The sequence below is a fragment of the Prionailurus bengalensis genome, chromosome A1 (assembly GCF_016509475.1).
Source record: "Prionailurus bengalensis isolate Pbe53 chromosome A1, Fcat_Pben_1.1_paternal_pri, whole genome shotgun sequence".
Classification (NCBI taxonomy): domain Eukaryota; kingdom Metazoa; phylum Chordata; class Mammalia; order Carnivora; family Felidae; genus Prionailurus; species Prionailurus bengalensis.
The window spans coordinates 67,403,584-67,425,182 of NC_057343.1; the positions used below are offsets into that span (position 1 = coordinate 67,403,584).

Below are 21,599 nucleotides of genomic sequence, written 5' to 3' on the forward strand. Positions count from 1 at the left end.
TAGACAAGCAGATACCCAAAACTGACTATTAAATACTTCCCATTTCTTTTTACATGGCCAGCGTAACTCTGATACCAAAGGCTGACAAAATATTTTGGGAAAAAGCAAATTATTGGCCAGTATCCTTCATGAACAGATAAAAAATTCTTGACAAAGTATCAACAAATCCACAGTAGTGATACATTAAAAAAAAAAAATGTGACCACATGACCAAGTGGAATTTATTCCAGGAATACAAGGTTAATTTAACCTGCAAATATCAATCAGTATAATATATCCTGTTAAAAGAGTAAAAGGTGAATAATCATATATCTGAAGAGATGTAGAAAAAATATTTGTCAATATTCAACACCTGTTCTTGATAAAAAAGTAAAAATTCTCACCAAATCCAGAATTTAAAAAAAGTTAAATTTGATCCAGATATCTAACCCCCAAATTGCAATTAACATTATTTTTAATGGAAAAATATTGAAGGATTTTGCTTTAAGAGTATGAGAATACCTTTTTTAAATGTTTATTTATTTTGAGAGAGAGACAGAGAGACAGAGAGCACGAGCGGGGGGAGGGACAGAGAGAGAGGGAGAATTCTAAGCCGGCTCCGTGGTGCCAGCGCTGAGCCCAACGTGGGCTCAATCCCAGAACCGTGAGATCATGACCTGAGCTGAAATCACGAGCTGGAGGTTCAACCCACTGAGCGTGCCCCAAGAGTATATCTTATCTCATCATTTCTTGTTTTTAAATTTTTTCAAATGTTTGTTTATTTTTGAAAGAGACAGAATGTAATCAGGGAAGGGGGCAGAGAGAGAGGGAGACAGAATCCGAAGCAGGCTCCAGGCTCTGAGCTTGTCAGCATAGAGCCTGACGTGGGGCTCAAACTCAAGGACCATGAGATCATGACCTGAGCCAAAGTCGAATGCTTAACTGACTGAGCCACCCAGGTACCCCTCTCATCACTTCTATTCAACACTGTACTGGAAGCTCTAACCCTCTAAGTTAAGAAAAGATAATACAAGTCTTATATTGTAAATAAAGAGATAAAACTATCATTACGAACAGCTGACAAGATTGTGTATGTAGAAAATTCTACAGAACAACAACAACAACAAAAAAAACCCACCAACTCCAGCAACTGCAAAATGAGTTCACAAGTTCAATGACACAAGGTCAATATACATAAATCAACTTTATTTCTGTATACTAGAAACAAGCAAGTGGAAAATGATATTAAAAACAATCTCATAAGTAGATGTAAAAAAACATTAAATACTCAGGGAATGTATTTAACCAAAGGAGTATAAAATGTTTATACAAAAAACTACAAAATACTTCTAAAGTTAAAGAAGACCTGAATAAGTGGAGAGGTAGATCACATTCATAACTGAAAGATGCAATACAGTTAAGAATCACCGACTTCTCAAATCGATCTACAGCTAAAAGGTAATATCAAAATCCCAGCAGGCTTTTATAAAAAACAAATTGAAAGGCTTCTAAAACGTACATAGTCAAGTAAAGGATCTGGTATGATCAACACAATCTTGACAAAGCAGTACAAAGTTACTAAGTTTCAAGTCTTACCAAAATGCACAATAACCACAACCACCATGTGGGTGTGAAGACAGATAAACAGATCAGTGGAACAAAATAGACACAGACTTGCTCACATATAGTCAAAAAGATTTTTAACCAAGGTGCCAAGGCAGTTAAATGCACAAAAAGTCTTTAACAAATGTGAATGGAATAACTGGGGAAAATAACAACAACAACAATCAACTGCATTCCATACAAAAAGTTAATAGAAATGGCTCAATTTTTTAAGAGGTAGAACAAGTGAGTATCTTCACATCCCACAAAGACTTCTTAGGACACAAAAAACATGGACTACAAGAGATGAGGGGGGAAGCAAACATTTCACTTCAACAAAATTAAAACTTGCTCTTCATTAAAAAAGAGGCAAGCCACAGACTGTAAGAAAAGATTCACAAAGGCCGAGAATTAAACTAGGATTATTTTTAAAAACTAGTATTAAGAAATATATACATATACGGGCATCTGGGTGCCTCAGTTGGCTAGGCATCCGACTTTGGCTCAGGTCATGATCTCACAGTTCATGGGTTCGAGCCCTGCATCAGGCTTTGTACAGCTTGAAGTCTGGAGCCTGTTTCAGATTCTGTCTGTCTGTCTGTCTCTCTCTCTCTCTCTCTCTCTCTCTGCCCCTCCCCTGCTCACGCTCTGTCTCTGTCTCTCAAAAACAAATAAACACTAAAAAAATTAAATATTAAACTCCTTTAAATCAACAATAAAATTTTTGTTTAAGTTTAAAAATCAGCAAGTGATCTGAACCAATATTTCACAAAAAGAAGATATCTGAATGGCCAATTAGCATGCATGAAAAGGAGCTCGGTGTCATTAAGCATCAGGGAAATACAAATTCAAACCCCAATGAGACCAATCTCTGCTAGAAGGGCTAAAACCAAAAAGACTGATAATAGTAACTGTTGTAAAGATGGACGGCAGCTAGAACCTCCATACTGCTGGTGGGTACATGTTGCAAGTATCTTGGAAAACTTTTAAAATTTTTTAAAGTTAATATACACCTACCTTATGACCTAGCAATTTCATTTCTAGGTATTTGATCTAAAATAAATGAAAACACATGTCTACATCAACACGTGTGCAAGAAGTTTCACTGCTAAAAACTCAACAACCCAAGTATTCATCAAGTAGGGGCCACAGAAATTGTGAAATCTTCACTCAGTGGAATATCACGCAGGGGAAAAAAAATGAATCATTCAACACGCAACTGGATGAATCCCCAAAAAGATGCTGAAAAAAAAAAGGCAACAGCCACAGAAAAACATATACTACATTGATTCCATTTATACATAAGTAGCCCCCAAAATAAAAATACTGATTCTATGTCACTGGAAATCTGGGAAAGGTGTGGGGTGTGGAAATGAATGACAAAGGACAAGAGAGACTTTCTGAGGTGATGAGAACGCTCCACAACATCTTGTTTTGGTTAATCGTCACAGAGATATACAATTATCAAAATTCACCAAACTACCAAAAAAAAAAAAAACCACCACAAACCAAACCCTAGTTTATTGTATGTAAACTGTACCTCAATAAAAATATCAACAGGCTAAATAGAAGATCATGACACCACAATTCCTCTCCCATTCCTTTGGTCATGCTCAGGCAGGTGTTGGCAACATGTAAATACACAGCCACAATGGCACATGGTGATCTCCTTGGGTGCGCTGTGGCGGGAGGGGAGGGGGGCACCTGTGAGGGGTAATGGTAACCAGCCTGCAGGCCTCAGACAAAGCATGGCTCCTGAACCACGTCTGGCATATCTGCCATAGAGGGCTGCCCCTTAGCACCGGTGCCAGAGATGTTCTTATCTGCTTCGTGACTCAATGCCAATGACGATCAAAGAACACTAAATCAAAGAACCCAAAAGAAAGAGCTCCAAGAGACAAGTGAGTCATGAAACTCACAAGCAGAAGACAGTATAAATTATAATTATCAGGTTCCACATCAGATTTGAGAAAGAAATCCATACATAAAATGGCAAGTGTGAAATTTTACTAAAACTGAAGTTCTCCAGCCTGTCCCTTTCTTGCTCATCTTATAAAGAAAACTCCTGAAGTAGCTAGAACTGAGTGAATGTAACTAAGAACAGCCTATGGGGACTCTAAAGGTCCTCCAACTAAGTAAATATTTAGCCATTTTCCTCTCCCTAGCAACGACTGTCCATTTAATCATCCCTAACAGTGCAAGGTGGCAAGGCGAGAAAGCCCCGTGAGTGGCCACTGTTTTGCAATGGACGTCATCCAATAACGCCATAATGTAAAGGTCTATGCTCTGCACAGTACCACCATGCTTGATAAAAATGAGATGTTTATTATTATTTTTTTTAGGTCTTAATTAGCTTCTTGTTAAACTACAAACATTATCATTGGAGCACACATGCTGGGACAGACAAATTGGAACACTGGTTGCCAGCCTGGGAGGGTCCCCGGTGATTAACTGTCACTACGCTGATGTTGACGGTGCTGCTTTTCTAATTGTGCTAACCATCGTGTTGGGCGGTGGGGGGGAAACCAACCGTCTTGTCTTTCATTAAAAAAAGACAGGTAAAGGAATCATATGAGTGGGCTTGTGTGAATCCTACCACCCTGATCTCACAACCCCAAGGGTCAAGTGTTTGTAAATATTTCCAGTAACTCATATCACCAATTCTCCCTCCTATTAGCAAGGAAACCCACTTTAACTTGGCCGTTTGCATGAATCATTATCTCTGGGCCTGGTATTTTCACGGGATATTCCAACCTTCCAACGGCTCTGGCTAAAACGCTTTTCGTTGATTTTAAAAGCGTGAAAGCAACTGTGTGCATCAGTTAAAATGGATGGGTTTACTTTTAAAGAGTCGGTAAAACAGAGATCTTCTAAATGAGGGCAAGGTGGCCTAACTAACAATCTCCTTTGTCCAGTGGGATTTGAGGGCGGGAGTGGGGAGAAGGGGTCAACACACCATAGAAATCTCAAAATGACAAAGTCATTGTTTGCTGAAAGAGGCTGGAATGCTTTCTACACACTTTCCCTGACATCTCCGCACAATGCAATGCAAGGGTCAGTGGTACTGAGACAAGTAAAGGCAGTTCCACTCTTTTGCTTCTATAAAAGCCAGCGACCCAACCTATTGTCCCCAAGTCTTCGGCTCGCTTTGTTCTCAATACCCAGATGCGGCAGCTTTTTCATTCCTGCTCCCCCTCTGGAAAGAAATGACTGTGGACACCTCCTTCACATTTTCTTTTTTCTCGGGCATTTTCACTTCATAAAGCCGCAGTCAATGTGTTTTGTGTGTGGTGAGGAGGGAATGACACGTTCCATGGTGGTCCCCACCACTGTCTGCATTGGTGGCTCAAGTAGCCTCAGGATTAGCCCTTTGTGCTCCATGAAAGGATATGAAAAGTCAGTTACTTAAGCTCAGTCAAGCTGTTGATTTTTTTTTTCTTTTTTTTGGATGAGGGGTGTGTGGGGAAGAAAGGCTTTGCAATTCAGTTTTCCTCAATAAATTACGGCATTTTGCTGAGGGCAGCTGTGTGCAAGTTCACATGCTCAACGAGTCCCACGTTTAAAAAAAAAAAAAAAAAAGACAAAAATGCCTAAAACTTCCACGTCCTACCTTTGTTTTCACTTGCTTCGCTAGTAGGAAGACTTCTGGGAGGTGATAATTGTTAATGTCAAGAACTCTAAATAAATGAGACTCCTTACTCAAATATTATCTGTGAGTTTCAAAAACTGCATTAAGTTCGTTACTATGAAATATTCAGTGCTTCACAGTCTATTCTGAAAGTATCGGAATTTGATCCCGTGAGTCTACATGTAAAAATATCTATTAAAAACTTTCGGGGATATCAAACTTAGAATATCTGTGAAAAAACTCATGTGGTGGTTATTTATGGGCCTGACAACTCGGTGACAGTTTCTTTGATGCAATATAATGCTATTACCAAACTCTTCCTCCCACTTAAAAAGGTATGTAGTGCTTTAAAAATAACTACCTATTATGCAATACTTAACATGCAGATGTTATGCTAAGAATTTTATTAAAATGATTTAATTTTGTCTTCACAACAACCCTTATGAAGTGTGCCATTTTCTCTCTCCTACAGATAAAGAATGTGTGGCTCTGTGAGGCAGAACGGGAAGAGGCAGAGCAGGGATCAAACTCAGAAAGGCAGACTGCGGGGATTGGGAGGGCTCCCACCGTAACCCCCTCCACGACATTTTAAAGCTAGTTAGTTACATTGTAAGTGATGCCCATGAACACATAATCACATTTACAGGAGCACACTCGGGGCACATGGGTGGCTGAGTCGGTTAAATGTTCGACTTCGGCTCGGTCATGATCTCACGGTTCGAGAGTTCGAGCCCAGCGCCAGGTTCTGATGACAGAGCCTGGAGCCTACTTCAGATTGTGTCTCCTTCTCTTCCGCCCCTCCCCTGCTCGTGCTCTCTCAAAAAGCCTGGGTGGCTCAGGTGGTTAAGTGTCCAACTTAAGTTCAGGTAGTGATCTCACTGTTCATGAATTTGAGCCCCACTCACACTCTCTTTCTCAAAAATAAACATTGAGGGGCGCCTGGGTGGCTCAGTCGGTTAAGCGTCCGACTTCGGCTCAGGTCACGATCTCGTGGTATGTGAGTTCGAGCCCCGCGTCGGGCTCTGTGCTGACTGCTCAGAGCCTGGAGCCTGTTTCAGATTCTGTGCCTCCCTCTCTCTCTGACCCTCCCCCGTTCATGCTCTATCTCTCTCTGTCTCAAAAATAAAAAAACGTTAAAAAAAAAATTAAAAAAAATAAAATAAACATTGAGAAAAAATTTTTGAATCTATAAAAAAAATTTACAGAAGCACGCTCAACCCTCACACCATTAAAACATGAATATTTTCTTTTTCTTTTTTTTTTTTTTTTTTTAATTTTTTTTTTTTTTCAACGTTTATTTATTTTTGGGACAGAGAGAGACAGAGCACGAACGGGGGAGGGGCAGAGAGAGAGGGAGACACAGAATCGGAAACAGGCTCCAGGCTCTGAGCCATCAGCCCAGAGCCCGACGCGGGGCTCGAACTCACGGACCGCGAGATCGTGACCTGGCTGAAGTCGGACGCTGTTTTTTTTAATGTTTATTTGTGGGCCGGGGCGGGGCGGGGGGGGGGGGGCAGAGAGAAGAAGAGACAGAATCTGAAGCAAGCTCCAGGCTCTGAGCTGTCAGCACAGAGCCCGACATAGGGCTCGAACCCATGAACCATGAGATCACAACGTGAGTCAAAGGTGGGTGCTTAATACTGAGCCACCCAGGTGCCCCAAAGCGTTTCCTACAGAACCAAGAGCACTGGCAAAAAAAACATTTGCAGGGTTCTTACAACCTCAGGTAGGATCACACTAAACAGATACAGAGGTCTGTTTTTTTATGCTGCCTTCCTTCTTCCTTTGGAACTGCGAGTGGCTCCGACTTGGCCATCCACCATAATCTGACCGGACAGGCAACACACCTGGTAGCTATAAGAGCTGGCATACATAATGACACACAGACCCATGACTGCTCTCTGCTGGGATATGGGCTTATGAATGACATCTCTGAGGCGAGGGACTCTTCCACAGTGTGGACCCACTAATCAGAATCAAAGGGTTTTAGGGTGCCTGGGTGGCTCAGTCGGTAAGTGTCCAACTTCAGCTCAGGTCATAATCACCCAGTTCGTGAGTTCGAGCTCTACATCGGGCTCTGTGCTGACAGCTCAGAGCCTGGAGCCTGCTTTGGATTCTGTGTCTCCCTCTCTTTCTGCTCCTCCCCTACTTGCACTCTGTCTCTCTCTCTCTCTCTCTCTCTCCCCCCCCCCCCCCGCTGATGCTCTATCGCTCAAAAAATGAATAAATGTTAAAAAAAAAAAAAATCAAAGGGTTTTCACCAGCCACACTTGGCATCACTACCTGGATATCCCAAATAGAAACTTGGCCAAACCCACTATTCTTGTGGTGTCTTCTTCCCTCTCCATGGCTTTCTACCAACATTCCAAATCCAAATCCCTGCACTGGAGACATGAGTCTCCCTGTGATCTGCCTCCTCTATACCTATCCATCTTTATCCCTTCTGATGCCCGATCTCAAACTTCACATTATGGTGTCCTTGCAAACTTCCTAGGCTCTCTTGGACTTCCTGTCGTTGGTGCCTGCTTCTTCCCTACATGAGGCTCAGGGACCACTGGCTTCTCCCCTACATGAGGCTCAGGATCGCCGGGAAGCCATCCCCAACTTTCCCAGGCAGGGTTACAGAGAGGTCCTAACTACTACAATCTGAACTAATAGTTGGCCAATTCAGAAATAAATAATACAAAATCTTAAAGTTTTGGTTTAATTTAAAAGCATGTACAGGGGCGCCTGGGTGGCTCAGTCAGTTAAGCGTCCGACTTCAGCTCAGGTCATGATCTCACGGTTCGTGGGTTCAAGCCCCGCATGGGGCTCTGTGCTGACAGCTCAGAGCCTGGAGCCTGCTTCGGATTCTGTGTCTCCCTCTCTCTCTGCCCCTCCCCTGCTCGTGCTGTCTCTCTCAAAAATAAATATTAAAAAAATAAAAATAAATTTAAAAAAAAATAAGAGCATGTACAGATCTGGCGTTGGAGTGTCTCAAGGTCTTTCTTACAAAACTCATGCCCATAATGCATCACCTAGGACTTCGAAGACACTTTGTGAGGCTCTCAGCACAGATTCTGCCTGTATTTCTCCAACCCCCTCCCCCGCAGTCACTTGTCTCATCCATACCTAATTACTTAAAGCCATTTTTTTTTTAAGCAGAGCCTTTTATTAAGCCTTCCCAAAGCACTCCACTTGGCATTCCTACTTTCAGTTCACACAATAAGTACTGTCATTATGAGATGACAACATGGGTAAGGAACAGGAACAAGTCTAGGAAGAATCACAACAGACTCTGGCAAAAGAGAAGGCCAAAGAATGGAGCGGAGAGAGTGCGTACCCCAGAGACAGCCACTAGAAGCTCATCTTACAGCGGGATGGAGAGGAGCATGAAATGCAGGAATCGGAGAAAAAGAGGAATGGATTGAACACCAAGAACGGTGGCTGACTCTGCCATCCTTTCTACAGCATTCCTTAGCGAAGAAATTAAAAAATGACTAAAGACTAGTATTTACCTCCGGAGGTTCAAGGACAGGTTTAGAGTTAACGTCTTAACTTTCCAGCTTCACTCAATGCGTGTTTTGCTAACTTCATCCGTAATTCTCCCGAAAGGAGAAAGCCTCATAGAATAAATCAGATCATGTAACACCGTCAGGCTTCCAGGAAACCTGGGGCCCTGGCATCCCAGTGCACTGAACTGAAATGGGAGAAGCAGAGCCAGAAGCCCAGGGAAGCCTCACGGAAGGCCGGCATGGAACAAGGTCGCCCGCTGCCCCGTCCTGAGACGCCAGTACAGATGCTGGCTGGAACCAGCAAGGCGGGAGGAGGAGGAAGCCTTCTGCCACAAAGCCTTTTGCAAAAGACCACAAAAAGGAGACCGAAATCTGAAACATTAAGATCCTTTCCAGGAAGTAGCCAAGGGCACAATTCACAGGCAACCTCCCAGCACATGCAACGACACGAACCACATTATCACCCTTGTTGATCTTCAGTAAAATCCACCAAATGGGAATAACATGTTCAAAGGAGAAAGATGTCCTTGTCGCCCTTAATTACATGGTGAGTGGCCACTTTCCTGCTCAAAGACCTTGGATGGGGCCAAGGGTTCACAGGTTCAAATATAAATTCCTCAGACAAGTTTTCCAGGTTCCCTTAAACTGCAGACCATGATTCACAGAGAGCCCTACATAAAACCCTCTGTTACAACCACAAACATTATTTTCCTTGCCTTACAGCTTAAGATGTACATCCAGCTACTTGATTTGAAAGGGTTGCAAATCAATAACGTGACTGCTCCTTGAGGGTATATGTGCGTTTATATTTACACACGTACACACACCGGATAAAGCATAGACAAGCTCTGTTGCCTGAAATCAAGTAGACCAGAACTCTTATCTTCACAGAAGAGAATGCTATTGCCTCCATTATCAAATCTTAAAATTGAGAGTTTAGATCCTTAAGTATTCAAAATGTAAATTTGCTACTTGGACATTTGGTTAAATTAACTATAAAGTATTTATTTTTTACATACAAATGATAAACTTATTACGTTCAGTGTATACACTTCTAGTGTTTAAATTTAACAACTTAACTTTTAACTTTAGATTTGTGTCATTGTCTATAAGGAATGTATTTCTAACCCCTAGTACTAGCGCAGTATAAAATCACCTGTTGTTCACTGTTTTAATGTAAAGTTAAGCTTCTATTTTTCAACAAAATCTTAAGAAATGCTCCTTTGTTTTCATCACAGCCGATTACTTTTCCTGGTTTACATAACAGTACTCCAGAGCTACGTATATCACAACCCAAACAAATGTGCATTAAAATATGTGTAAATATTGTATCTTCTACTTCATGATGCTCACACCTAAAACATAGTCACAACTTCTCCTATACTTGTATTTGAAATCAGGTTTATCGTTAGCTAAGGAATAAAGTTCTTGAAAATAGCAGCTCTCAGTCTGGATTTTACGACCAGCAAAAATTTGAAAAAGCATTCATGAAGGAGGAAAGTGATTTGTCCATCTTTAATTCTAAAGAAAAAAGAGGGGCGCCTGAGCGGCTCAGTTGGTTGAGCATCTAACTCTTTTTGTTTTTTTTTTTTAATTTTTTTTTCAACGTTTATTTATTTTTGGGACAGAGGGAGACAGAGCATGAACAGGGGAGGGGCAGAGAGAGAGGGAGACACAGAATCGGAAACAGGCTCCAGGCTCTGAGCCATGAGCCCAGAGCCTGACGCGGGGCTCGAACTCACGGACCGCGAGATCGTGACCTGGCTGAAGTCGGATGCTTAACCGACTGCGCCACCCAGGCGCCCCAGAGCATCTAACTCTTGATTTCAGCTCAGGTCATGATCCCAGGGTCATGGAATCGAGCTCCGTGTCAGACTCCACACAGAGAGTGGAGCCTGCTTAAGATTCTCTGTGGCTCTTGTTCACACGTGCTAAAGATAGAAGAGAGACAGAGAGAGAGAGAGAGAGAGAGAGAGAGAGAAGGCCAGCACCACAATTTCAAAAGATTTATATCTCAAATACCATGAGATCACATTACATGAGCACTTCTACGACTTTTGTTGAAGAGGCAGCATAGGCACCAGATGACAAATAATTTAATTATTATTAGAGATTCTACCTGGAATCTCCCTCATTGAGAAGAGTCTGATGTGATCAAAACATAGAAAGGGGAACTCTGCTTCTCCTTCATGAACATAAACGAGTATAACTCAATAATATAAAAATAAAAGCCTCAAAGTGATCGCTTACTAGATGTGTGATTCTGGGCGAATTATGTAACTTCTCTGGGCCTCATTTCCCTCATCTGTGAGAACAGCACAATAACTGTACATAACTCATGGAGTTGCCAGAAAGATGAGAGATTATACAAATAAAAGATCTGAGACAAGTTTGGGCACCCAGGAAGGAGTCTCTAAACATTAGCTAGGATTAATGTTATTTCCAGGTCATTTGGACTACCTATCACCTTTTGTACTGACTTTACACCTTCTGGCTAAGAGCCACTCGACTATATTTAAAAAACAAGATGTCCGAAAGAGAAAAACAGAAAATTCAGCTTTGCAGGGTGGGGAGGAAAGCTACACCATCCTTTTTCTTTTTTCCATGTTACCTCAGCTAGGGGCAACCTGGTGCTTGAGAGCCACTGCCCTAAAAAGGGTAGGCTGCTGGAAGGATAAGAGGTCCACGCTGACTGCAGAGAACCACTTTCCTATTTGGGGAATGACTCAATACAGTTTTCATGACTTGAATGAAATACGAAGTGCTGATCTGCCTCAGTTCCTGAAGCTGTGCTGAGCGTGAGAGAATACCATGAAATACAGCCTTAGAGCCTTGCCTTTAAGGGATTATGCAGATTTTGATGACTTAAAACATTAGAAAAATATTTGAGCCTCATGATTAGTATCAAATATACATTTTTTTCAATTTTGAAGTATGAGCATGATGTCCCTCCTCTGTTTGTAATATTCCAGTGGTTTCCCGTTGCATCCAGAAGAGAACCCGAACCTCTTAACCTATGGAGTCCAGTTCTGCCTAGGTCTCAAGCGCCCTCTTGCCTACGTCTCCACTCTGTTCACGGCCTGGCTTTCTCTTTACCTGGGAACATGCCACTTTGCTCCCATCTTGAGCATCTGCACATGTTTCTTTTCCTGAGCACACACTCTGCCCATCTGCTTCCAGGTCTTTTCTGCATGGCTGTTTCCTTCATATTTTCCAAACTCAAACATCACCACTTCCTTGCTCACCATGTCCCAACACTCCCGGAAGTCACCTGCAAAGACTTCCCATTCCTTAATGCACTAGGAGATTATTATAATTGCCTTATAAACTTAACTGTTTACCATCTGTCTTTTGCACTGGAATGTAAACTCCTGGAATCCAATGCCCGATTCACTCCTCTACACACCAGTGCCTAGAAAAGTGCCTGGTACACAGGAAGTACTAACTGACCGAGTGGAAGTGAGGTCGTAATGCAATTTGCTCAGCACTGCACTCGGCCACGGTTCGAGGATCCCAGCTTCTTCAGAGGGGATAGGGATAGTTTTATTGCAGAACAAAGTGCCCAAGGAAAGCTTCGCTAATAGGAAGAATAGACTTTTGATGGTCCGTGAAGCATGAAGACGGGTCTATTTGAGGTTGCATCCAAGGTGTATATGTAACACATAGAAGAGCATCAATAGTCCTCCTGGCAGGCATGTAGAATTCCCTTCCAGGAGTTGTAGAGAGATTAAACTTAATACCTAGGAGATGGGAATCGTACTCTCTAGGCCTGAGCTCCGCTGTCATACAAATCACCAGCAAACAAAGCAAAACAAACCTATTCAGATATATATTCCGAGACAGCACTGCGGTGTAAGGAAAGGGTGTAAACCCCTGTTCCCACGTTGGGCATGGCCCCTCTTAGAGGAAAATGAAATCCAGTTATCCCTTGAAGGGTCTTACCCTTCTATGACATATTTGAGTCTCTGGTTCAGAGAAGAAAATACGTGAAGTTCTGAAATAAGCAAATACACTGGCATCTGAAAGCAAAGAACAAAGGTATCTGCTTATCTCAGAAGACCACGGGCAGGTTAATCTATGTATCACAGTATTCATGAGGCATATTCATGAGGCAAAGACAGAAGAAAACAAATAATCAAAGATGGGTCTTTTTTATAACTACGAAATGTTAAATTAAGATCTTATTTAAGGGAGTGAGAAGGAACTAGCTGAGGAAAAGGATACAGAATAAACACTTTAAAGTAATAGAAGTTATTAAAATGATTAAGTATCTCTCAAGGCTTATCAAATATACCAAGGATGAACAGAACTGTCAGAAAGGAGTCAAACACCCTTGGCACTAACTTTTTATCCTTTCAAACAAAGCTAAGCAACTGCCTTCCAGCTCCTATCTCTTCCTGAGCTCAGGCTCAGGTCCCACATGGGCACTCACTTCCAGAAGCATTTCCTGCTCCACCACCCACAGGAGCCTCTTCCTCTCTGATGGAGGGTCACTTCCTGAAAGCTCAGGTGAGCTCCTGGACCTAACAGCTTGCTTCCCAGGACTTCCTCTGAGGCACTCGGCAAAATTAGCATTCCAAACTCAGCCAAAGATGAATTTTTGGACAGCTCCCTCTCCTGGGGGTGGGGGTTGGGGAGGGCTGGAGGAGAGCCATGAGGGCAGGGCCTCACGCCTACTCGCCTCTGTATCTCAAGACCTCGACTCTAACCCCTGGTTATCAGTGGGATGGGCGGGGGGGGGGGGGGGATGTTGGGATGAAGAGATACACTACCCCCCAAAGCACCCACATAAGCCATAAAACCCAAACAACCTAGCAACACTGAGCAAACTCCTTCAAAAACAGCTTGCTCTTAATGTCAACTTCCTCTCCTCTGACTTATAGCCTTTGCAATCTGGCCTCCTTCTATCCTGAACCTTCTCCAGCTGCTCCTTGGACTCCTAATCGTCAAATCCAACTGACTGCTTTCTGCTTCCTCACCTCCTCCTTTGCACTGAACACACCTGTCTTCTTTTGGCTTTCCAGCACCAATTTTCCTCCTTTCTCCCTCACTGTTCATTCTGTGTCTCGTCTGTCTGCCTTCTCTTCTCTGCCTTTCTCTTTAAGTATTAAGGTTTCCGTAAGGTTCTGGTCTTGGCCCCTAAAAATGCTTCACTCTCTCTGGGCAATCTTATCCATCACCACCACCCCCCCACCCACCCATCAATGACCTGCTCAGAGAAGAATACACAGGCTCTATGCTCATGCCAGGTCTTAAACACCAGGCTCACACCCCCAACTACCTGCAGGATGCCCCCACCTGGATGTCCCAGAACTCTTCCTAAGATAAGTGAACTGAAAATTGCAGACAAGGACTGGAAATCAGACTGGTCTCACACTAGAGCTTTATGCTCTCTCCTACACAGTCTCCCTCCTTTTATAAGGTCACACAGCATTGTAACTGCTGACCTTCAGTCTCTCCCAAGAGAATGTGCCTCATGGAAGACAGGAATTAAACGGTTTTTTTTTTTTTGAAGTTTTATTTTTGAGAGAGAGAAAGAGTGAGCAAGCGGGGGGGTGGGGGAGGGGGGCAAAGGGAGAGGGGGACAGAGGATCTGAAGTGGGCTCCATGTTCACAGCAGAGAGCATGATGTGGGGTTTGAACTCACGAACCGTGAGGTCATGACCTGAGCCGAAGTTGGACGTTTAACTAAGCCACTCAGGTGACCCTGGAGGACAGGAATTAAATGTCATTCAGCTCCACAACCAAGCCCAGCAGGTGCATGGCATGTTGAACATGGGAAGTGCTGGCCAAATGAAGGCAGACACAGATTCCATCTTTGTCAGCACATTGTAGGAGCTCAATAAAAAATGGGGTGGAGAAAACAAAAAGGAAGCCACGTTACAGGAAAGAGAAAATATGGTAGAATTACAAATCTGCACACCACAGACACATAGTAAGAAACAATGTTTCCCTTTTGGGACAGTCAAGATTCTCCATTATGTATCTAGTTGCACATATGTTCACAAAACAAATGTGCACAAATATTATACCTGTGTATTCAAAATCATTAAAAATTAATTTGTCATTAATTAAAACTTAAATGTTATTAGAATATTAAAAATATTACATATTTTCTTGGTACCTTTATTAATTAATCATTGTTTTAAGAAAATTAAAGACTAGGGGCACCTGGGTGGCTCAGTCAGTTGAGCATCCAACTCTTGATTTCAGCTCAAGTCATGATCCCAAGGTCATGGGACTGAGCCCTACATCAGGCTCTGTGCTGAGTGTGGAGCCTGCCTAAGATTCTCTCCCTCTCTCTCTCTCTCTCTCTCTCATTCCATCCCTCTGCCCTGCCTCCAGTTTGCATTCTCTAATAAAAAAAAGGAAAGAAAGAAGAAAGAAAATTAAAGACTAGATTTATGCTGCTGGTATTTGTGCTATGGCATTAGGAAGTCAGCCAAACACTCAAAAATGGACATTTTAATCACTACCTCTATGCTTTTGTTTACCCAAATACATCACGTTTTGAAGGCCAAAGTCTTATTCATCATTGATTTGTCATGTTTGAGGTCTAGATGAAGATCTTGACGCTATTTGTATTTTGATCCCTATTTTTGTAAAGACATTTAGTTTTAACATGTGAAGAACTATATCTGGCTTGATAGATTACTTGGTTTTAAAAATATCGTTAATACTCAAAGCTGTTACAATTTTCATGAAAGCGAATAAACAAAACGTGTCTGAACAACACTGGTAAGCCAGATGTGCCCTGCCAGCCATTGGCTAACTTATCTGATAAGCCCAGGGCAACCCTGAGGTAACCTGCAGACTGCTGTTATTTTGGATTGTAGGAATCATTTATTTCCTACAATGTACTCAGAAATTTCCCTCACTTCTGGCCCAGCCTTCCAAAATAGAAGGTTGACAATCGAACTTTCTTCATTCACTACCGTTCCGTGCCCAGGTCAGTTCGGGCTCCCAAATCCCGCACAGGAGCCCCACTCTAACACAGGACAAGAGGAAATGACATACAATTTCAAAATCCAAGGTGTCACAGTCTCCCACGAGCTGGGTTAGGAACAGCTAACTATCCAAACAAAATAAAACAAAAAATAAAAAAACAAACAAAACCCTACAAATATTTACACAAATATAAATCTTTTGTTGAAGTCCAAGGTACAAAGTTAGGAAAATAAGCTCTACCTGGTCAGCAAATGTACTCAGGTTTTAAACAGAATTGTCTTATCTCAGGGGTAATAAAATCTGCCCCTGATTTCTGACCTGCTTCTACAGAGTATTACTGACTCCAGCCACCACAGCTCAAATGGAAGGTTCTGTTCTCCCGTCTCTCCCCAGTTTCTCAGCATCAGACTCCACTGGAAAAACAATGAAGTTCTAACCCAATGGTTCACATTTCTGAACTCTTGCTTACAAAACCAACAAAACTATCATTGTCTTACAGAAAAAGCAATCAAACATGCGTAATAGGGATTAAAAAGCTCACATGGATAACTGTAATCACATTATGTCTATATCGATTTGATTTTAACTCTCCAAAAAATGCATGATCATATATGTATCTTTAGTAAGGGAGAAACACACACACACACTGCACAAGACAGTCTTAATCTGAATATTCTGATAAGTGGAAAGCTTAACTCCCTATTCAGGAAGGTATCTCAGTTTTAGATTTCAGTTTGCATTCTATTCGTTACTATGTAAATCCTGCCAAGTTCTTTCTGGCTCGGGAATACCTGATGTAGAGGATATGCAGACTGGGAAGGCCCACATCTCCTGCAAGATAATACCAAGGGGAACTTCTTGACAAGGAAATTCCCAGTCCTTTTAAAACTCAACCGTTTCAATTAAACTCACCTGTTACATTCGGAAAGACTCAGGATCTGTGAGCTTCTGTGAGCTTCCCCGGGGCTGCCAGAGTCAGAACATTTTTACCCAAAGAACCAGATGTGAGACATGAAAACGGGGCGGGCTTCCTGATGCCAGGAGCTGATTCTGCTACTGACATCAGAAACAAAGGCAACAAGGCAACCTTCTAGTATCTCAGTTCCGAAAGAGGCTAACAACACTCTTTAGAAGAGTTTCTAAAGAGGTCTGAAAGTTGTTTCCCTTTTAGATTCCCATGCAATTGGGAAGGTGCCGCTTGTTCACACAGGTAATATTCGTGATAACCTGTATGTTTTCCCTAATACTTAAAACTTTTAAATTTCTCAGAGGACTGAGTCAACATAGGTAAAATTTCCTTTAAAAAACTCTCACCCACCTGAGAAAGGCCAAACAAAAACCAGATAAACTACTTAAGCAACGCCACGAGGTGAGTCAAACTGATTGTCATTTTGACCTTGCTTTGCTTTAATTCAGGAGCCTATTTAGAAATGTAACAAGCAACCCTCTTCATTCGGCTCAGCTAGCAGAGCTAATAGGCTTCTAATTAATTTCCAGAAGATTGCTGTTATAACTAACAGGTTTTAAACATTTGGTTGATTGGGGAAAATGAATTGAATATAATGTATTTGATTTGGAAAATTAGTTTTCATTCTATGTGCTTACCCTAATAGTGTTTATTTTAACTTTACATGATTCCATTAAGAGTCTCAGAACACCACTGGGTTGTTTTTATCCTTACGGAGTCCTAACCAACTTAAAAAAAAAAAAAAGTAATCAATTTACATTTTGATTTTTGTTGGCCTTTATTTGAGGGCAGGTTAAATTCATTTTTGTGGCTTTAATAAAAAAAAAAAATCTTCGCTTGCTAATATAGCAAAGGGCCCAAATACTTCAAAATGATCCTAGTGATACCTCAGTCAAAAGTCTGCTCATCGCATGCAAATCCTTTGGAGAAAGGCCTCTGCACACAAAGTAAGATGAACCAGTTACTGCATTGTTTATGAAGTTTCCCTTGATTCCTCCTGACAACCATTTAAACAATGAATGTTGGGAAATGTCCCTCAAAGAATCAACAACAATGGCAGGGATCAGAGCTTTTATATTTAGCTAATACTATTTTTAAAAGGAGAAAATATTTCTTCCTGAAGGGATTATGGGAAGCCTTATTAAAGACACCTGCAAACAAAACAAGTGACAATAGATCTTTATCATAATTGATAACTGAGTTATCCTTTAGACAAAACTCCTTTCTTGGAGACAATAACATCGAGATTTACCTCTGCTATTAGAGTCAAGAAATCAGCTAATCGGGACTACTGGTATTCCACCAGGATAAGTCTCACCAAGATTAAGTGAGCAGATAATAAAAAGGCCCTTGTCTCTCTGGTTAAAGAGAAGTACAACGAGATTAGAATTTTCTGAGGCTGCTCAGAATGTTTTATAATGAACTCAGGTGGCATCGATCCCTGTGTCTCCATACATCATTCAGAAAGAGGTGGGTGACTCTAATTATGAGGACCAACTATGTGCTGAGCACGCAGTGGGACAGCCCACTTTTACAAACTCGGCCTCTGCCTAACTTGCACTTGTAAAGAAACAGAATCTTTCCCCAGATCTTCTCAAAGCAATAAACAATCTCTGTCAAAATGTAACTCTGTTTTAGTGAAAGATTGCTTCTTGGGGATAAATTACACAGCAAAACCCAGCAGGGCACATCTATACAATAAGCTTGCAGAAGAGGGAAGGAAAAATCAGAGATCTTCGCAGTAAAAGTACTCTGCCTCGGAGTCTCCTTTCTTCACGCCAGTAACAGCGCACGTCTTTCCTCGTTGGCTACACTGTTTGCAGGCAGATATTCATTGCTCCATTTCCCCTGTGACTCACAGAAATGCCTGTGGTCATTTCGGGCCTATTACTGATTTTTATGACATAGCTAATTTTCCAAATTAAGTAATTCTGGCTCCTTTTATAACAATGGCTCCAGAAAAATCCCTAAGTTTTGATTGGAAGCGTATCTGGGCATTGAAAAAAAAGTGTGGGGAAGGGGGGACAGTTGGGGGGAGGAGGAACCATCAGGATGAAGCGATAATTGCAGACCTCAGTGGTAGCATTTCTACTTCCTGGCCTTAGACAATGAGTTCATGATTAGACCACTGAGGAGAGTGAAACACAAGGTCATGAAATATTAGCAACAGCAGCAGCGATTTTAGAAAATGTGCATGCAGTTGTTGATAAATGCACTTCATTTAAAAACAAAAAACAAAAAACAAAAAACAAAAAACAAAACCCTTGGAAATGAAGAAGAAAGTCCCCTGGCCTGAATCACTGAAAAGTAGACAGAATTAAACAGCAGGAAAAGCATCCCATGTGTGCAGCAATACTGAGCAAGCAGATGAGGCATGAGATGACCCAACATACTTCTTCAGAACCTCAAGTTCACAGACAAAACAAATGCTGTAGAGAAGGTATTTGCAGGATTGCTGGGTTTAAAACACACACATATACATACACACCTTAAGACTTAGCACAATCAGCGTGTGAAAGAAAAGCTGCCTAGAAAAACAAGAAAGACATTTTCTGAGATGACTCTGATCCTGTACTCAAATTATTGGCTTAAATGTACTTGCCTTTAAAGGCTTTGTATCTACAATAACTGCTCTCTATTGTCCTTGCTAACGAAGTATTATTTTCACCTTATTATTACTAATCTTTTCTTTGTCAGTAACCACACCTGGTTTTATCCCCCAAAAACGGTGCAGTAAATATTTGTCCTTTGTGGTAACACAATGCATAATTTAGTTAATCTAGGCTATCTTTCCGTGCGAGGTGACTGTTTCTATATTATGAAATGTGTTCACGGTCGAGTGAGATCCATGCCAGATGCCTGGAAGGCAGACGGAGAGCCGCTTACCAAGCTTGTAGCTGCTTCGAACCCACCTTGACATGACTCTGTAGCCGCTCCTACACCCGGGGTATTACTCATGTGAACTTGGCCTCCGAATCAGACCACACCTTCTCTTACCGCCACGGCCTTTACGAAGATAACGCGACTTCGTCAGGCCGAAGGGCCCACCCACGGCCCCCAAGGAAAGGACTGCAAAGAACAGGAACTGCAGTTCCCATGCGAGAACTTGGTGTCACTGCCAGCATTACCTGAATGAAGTCCAGAAACGTCAGGGGCAGCAAGTCGTCCATGTGCCCGATGTCTTTGGAGAAGCGGTTCAAAATCCCTCCTACAACAACAGGACGCGAGACATTACTCACTTCCCCAGGCCGGCCCTTTAAGAGAAACGATTCACAGACAAGTCAAAACATTTGAAACGTATATGTATTTAATGTATCACGCGTTCATACGAAATAAGCCGATGTCAGTGGTGAAGGAAAAGAAAACAGGATGATACCCAAAGAGAAACAAAAATACCACCAACGGCAGTGGGCAGGGAGTTGAAATTTGGCCGACTTTTGATAAAATGGAGGTGAAAAAAACGTTACAGCGGTACAGGGAAGGGTTGGTGGATTTTAGAACATTCCCTCCTTTTAGATGCCATCTAGGATGCCCATTCGGGGGCTGAGTTGGTAAATAAACAATTGCAAAATACATAAACTGACCCCCAATTGTTATACTAATTTTGCTTTAGTAATCAGAATTTTGCTAAGTGGTATTTTTTAAACAGATGTAATTATAACCTCTCTTTTTTCCCCCCCTCAGGATGGTTCACAGCATCTCACATTTTGGCAAATGTTGGAATCCTGCCATTCCCCAGTTGTGAGTTTTCTACTAGGATTATAAGTCGCTTTTTTCTGCGGTACACCAAGTGTGACACAGACTCATTCTTAGATTTCCAACACAACCAGAGGAACGTAGGCAGGAAAGAAGAAATATTACTTAATGATTAAAGGTGGTTTCTTATTACTCATTGTATATCCCTTCTCAGAATCCATGAGAACAGGACATCCTAAAGGCTTGAGAACTGGAATGTGAGAACAAACTTTCAATAAATATCTAGTCTTTTAAATGATAAGATTTTAAAGAAATGGAAGCTACACACACACACACACACACACATACACACACACACACACACACACACACAGCCTATTTTGGTGTAAGCAATTCCTGAGAAATGCGTTTGTCTAGGTCCCTGAACTTCTTTTGTACTGGAGGCTTCAGGAAGCCAGCCAGCAGGGGAGATGTGTCAGAAGTGACTTCCTCCGGGCCCTTCATACTAAGCTACAACTGGACGCTGAAGGGCCAGAGGCTGGCAGCCGAGCCTCCACTGCCAGGAAGCAGGGAAGCCCAGGGTCACTCAAGCAAAGAGCTGGAACAACTGAAGGCTTCACTAGGCCACCGTGACACTCCCAGGCCTCCATTTTCCTGACTCAGGTGTAGGAGAAATACAGACTCCAGAAAACAGCTTCTTATAGTGACACTTTTGGTAGGCTGGGTGACAGCTTTTCTGAGCCTCTAATAATACCTCCTTGAGAGGGTGATTCTGAGGATTAAATGGGCTCATGCACGTGAAAGAACCTAGTCGCAATGCCAGGTACATTATCAGGTGCTCAAAACCAAACACCAAGGTAAGAGAATTGCTGTTACCCACAGGATCTGCAGCTAGTCTCCTGAGAAAGTCTGACAACCAGGTACTGTCAGTACTGAATGTTAAAATGCACATTCAGTAGCTTCAGGCTGGAGCTGAAGATTCTGCGTTTCTAGCTCACTTGGCGGGGTCGGGGGAACGCCCTTGCTGCTGCTCTCCAGACTACACTTTGAGGGGCCAAAGGTTAAGTGGTTGTTTGACCAGTTGTGCTTTAGAAACATTAAAATTAGACGGGCAATTTCCCACATATTCTTACAGATTTTGTGAACTACCTAGTTACTTTTTAACTTCCCAAAGTATCAATACCAAGATAAGAAAAACATGCATCTAAAAACGCTAAAAGACACAGTTTAAAACACTGGTCATTTCTTCAAAGGAAAAGTACCGCTTTTCAACATAGTCAGGACT

At 42.0% G+C, this 21,599-nt stretch overlaps 1 protein-coding gene across 1 annotated transcript in view; it reads right to left on the reverse strand.

The window, feature by feature from the left end:
• ABCC4 (ATP binding cassette subfamily C member 4) overlaps positions 1-21,599 on the reverse strand; it is a 264,370-nt gene that overhangs the window by 72,775 nt on the left and 169,996 nt on the right. The window contains exon 20 of the mRNA XM_043581644.1: positions 19,747-19,826. Coding sequence (XP_043437579.1) covers positions 19,747-19,826 — 80 coding nt within the window. The remainder of the gene's footprint in view (positions 1-19,746; positions 19,827-21,599) is intronic.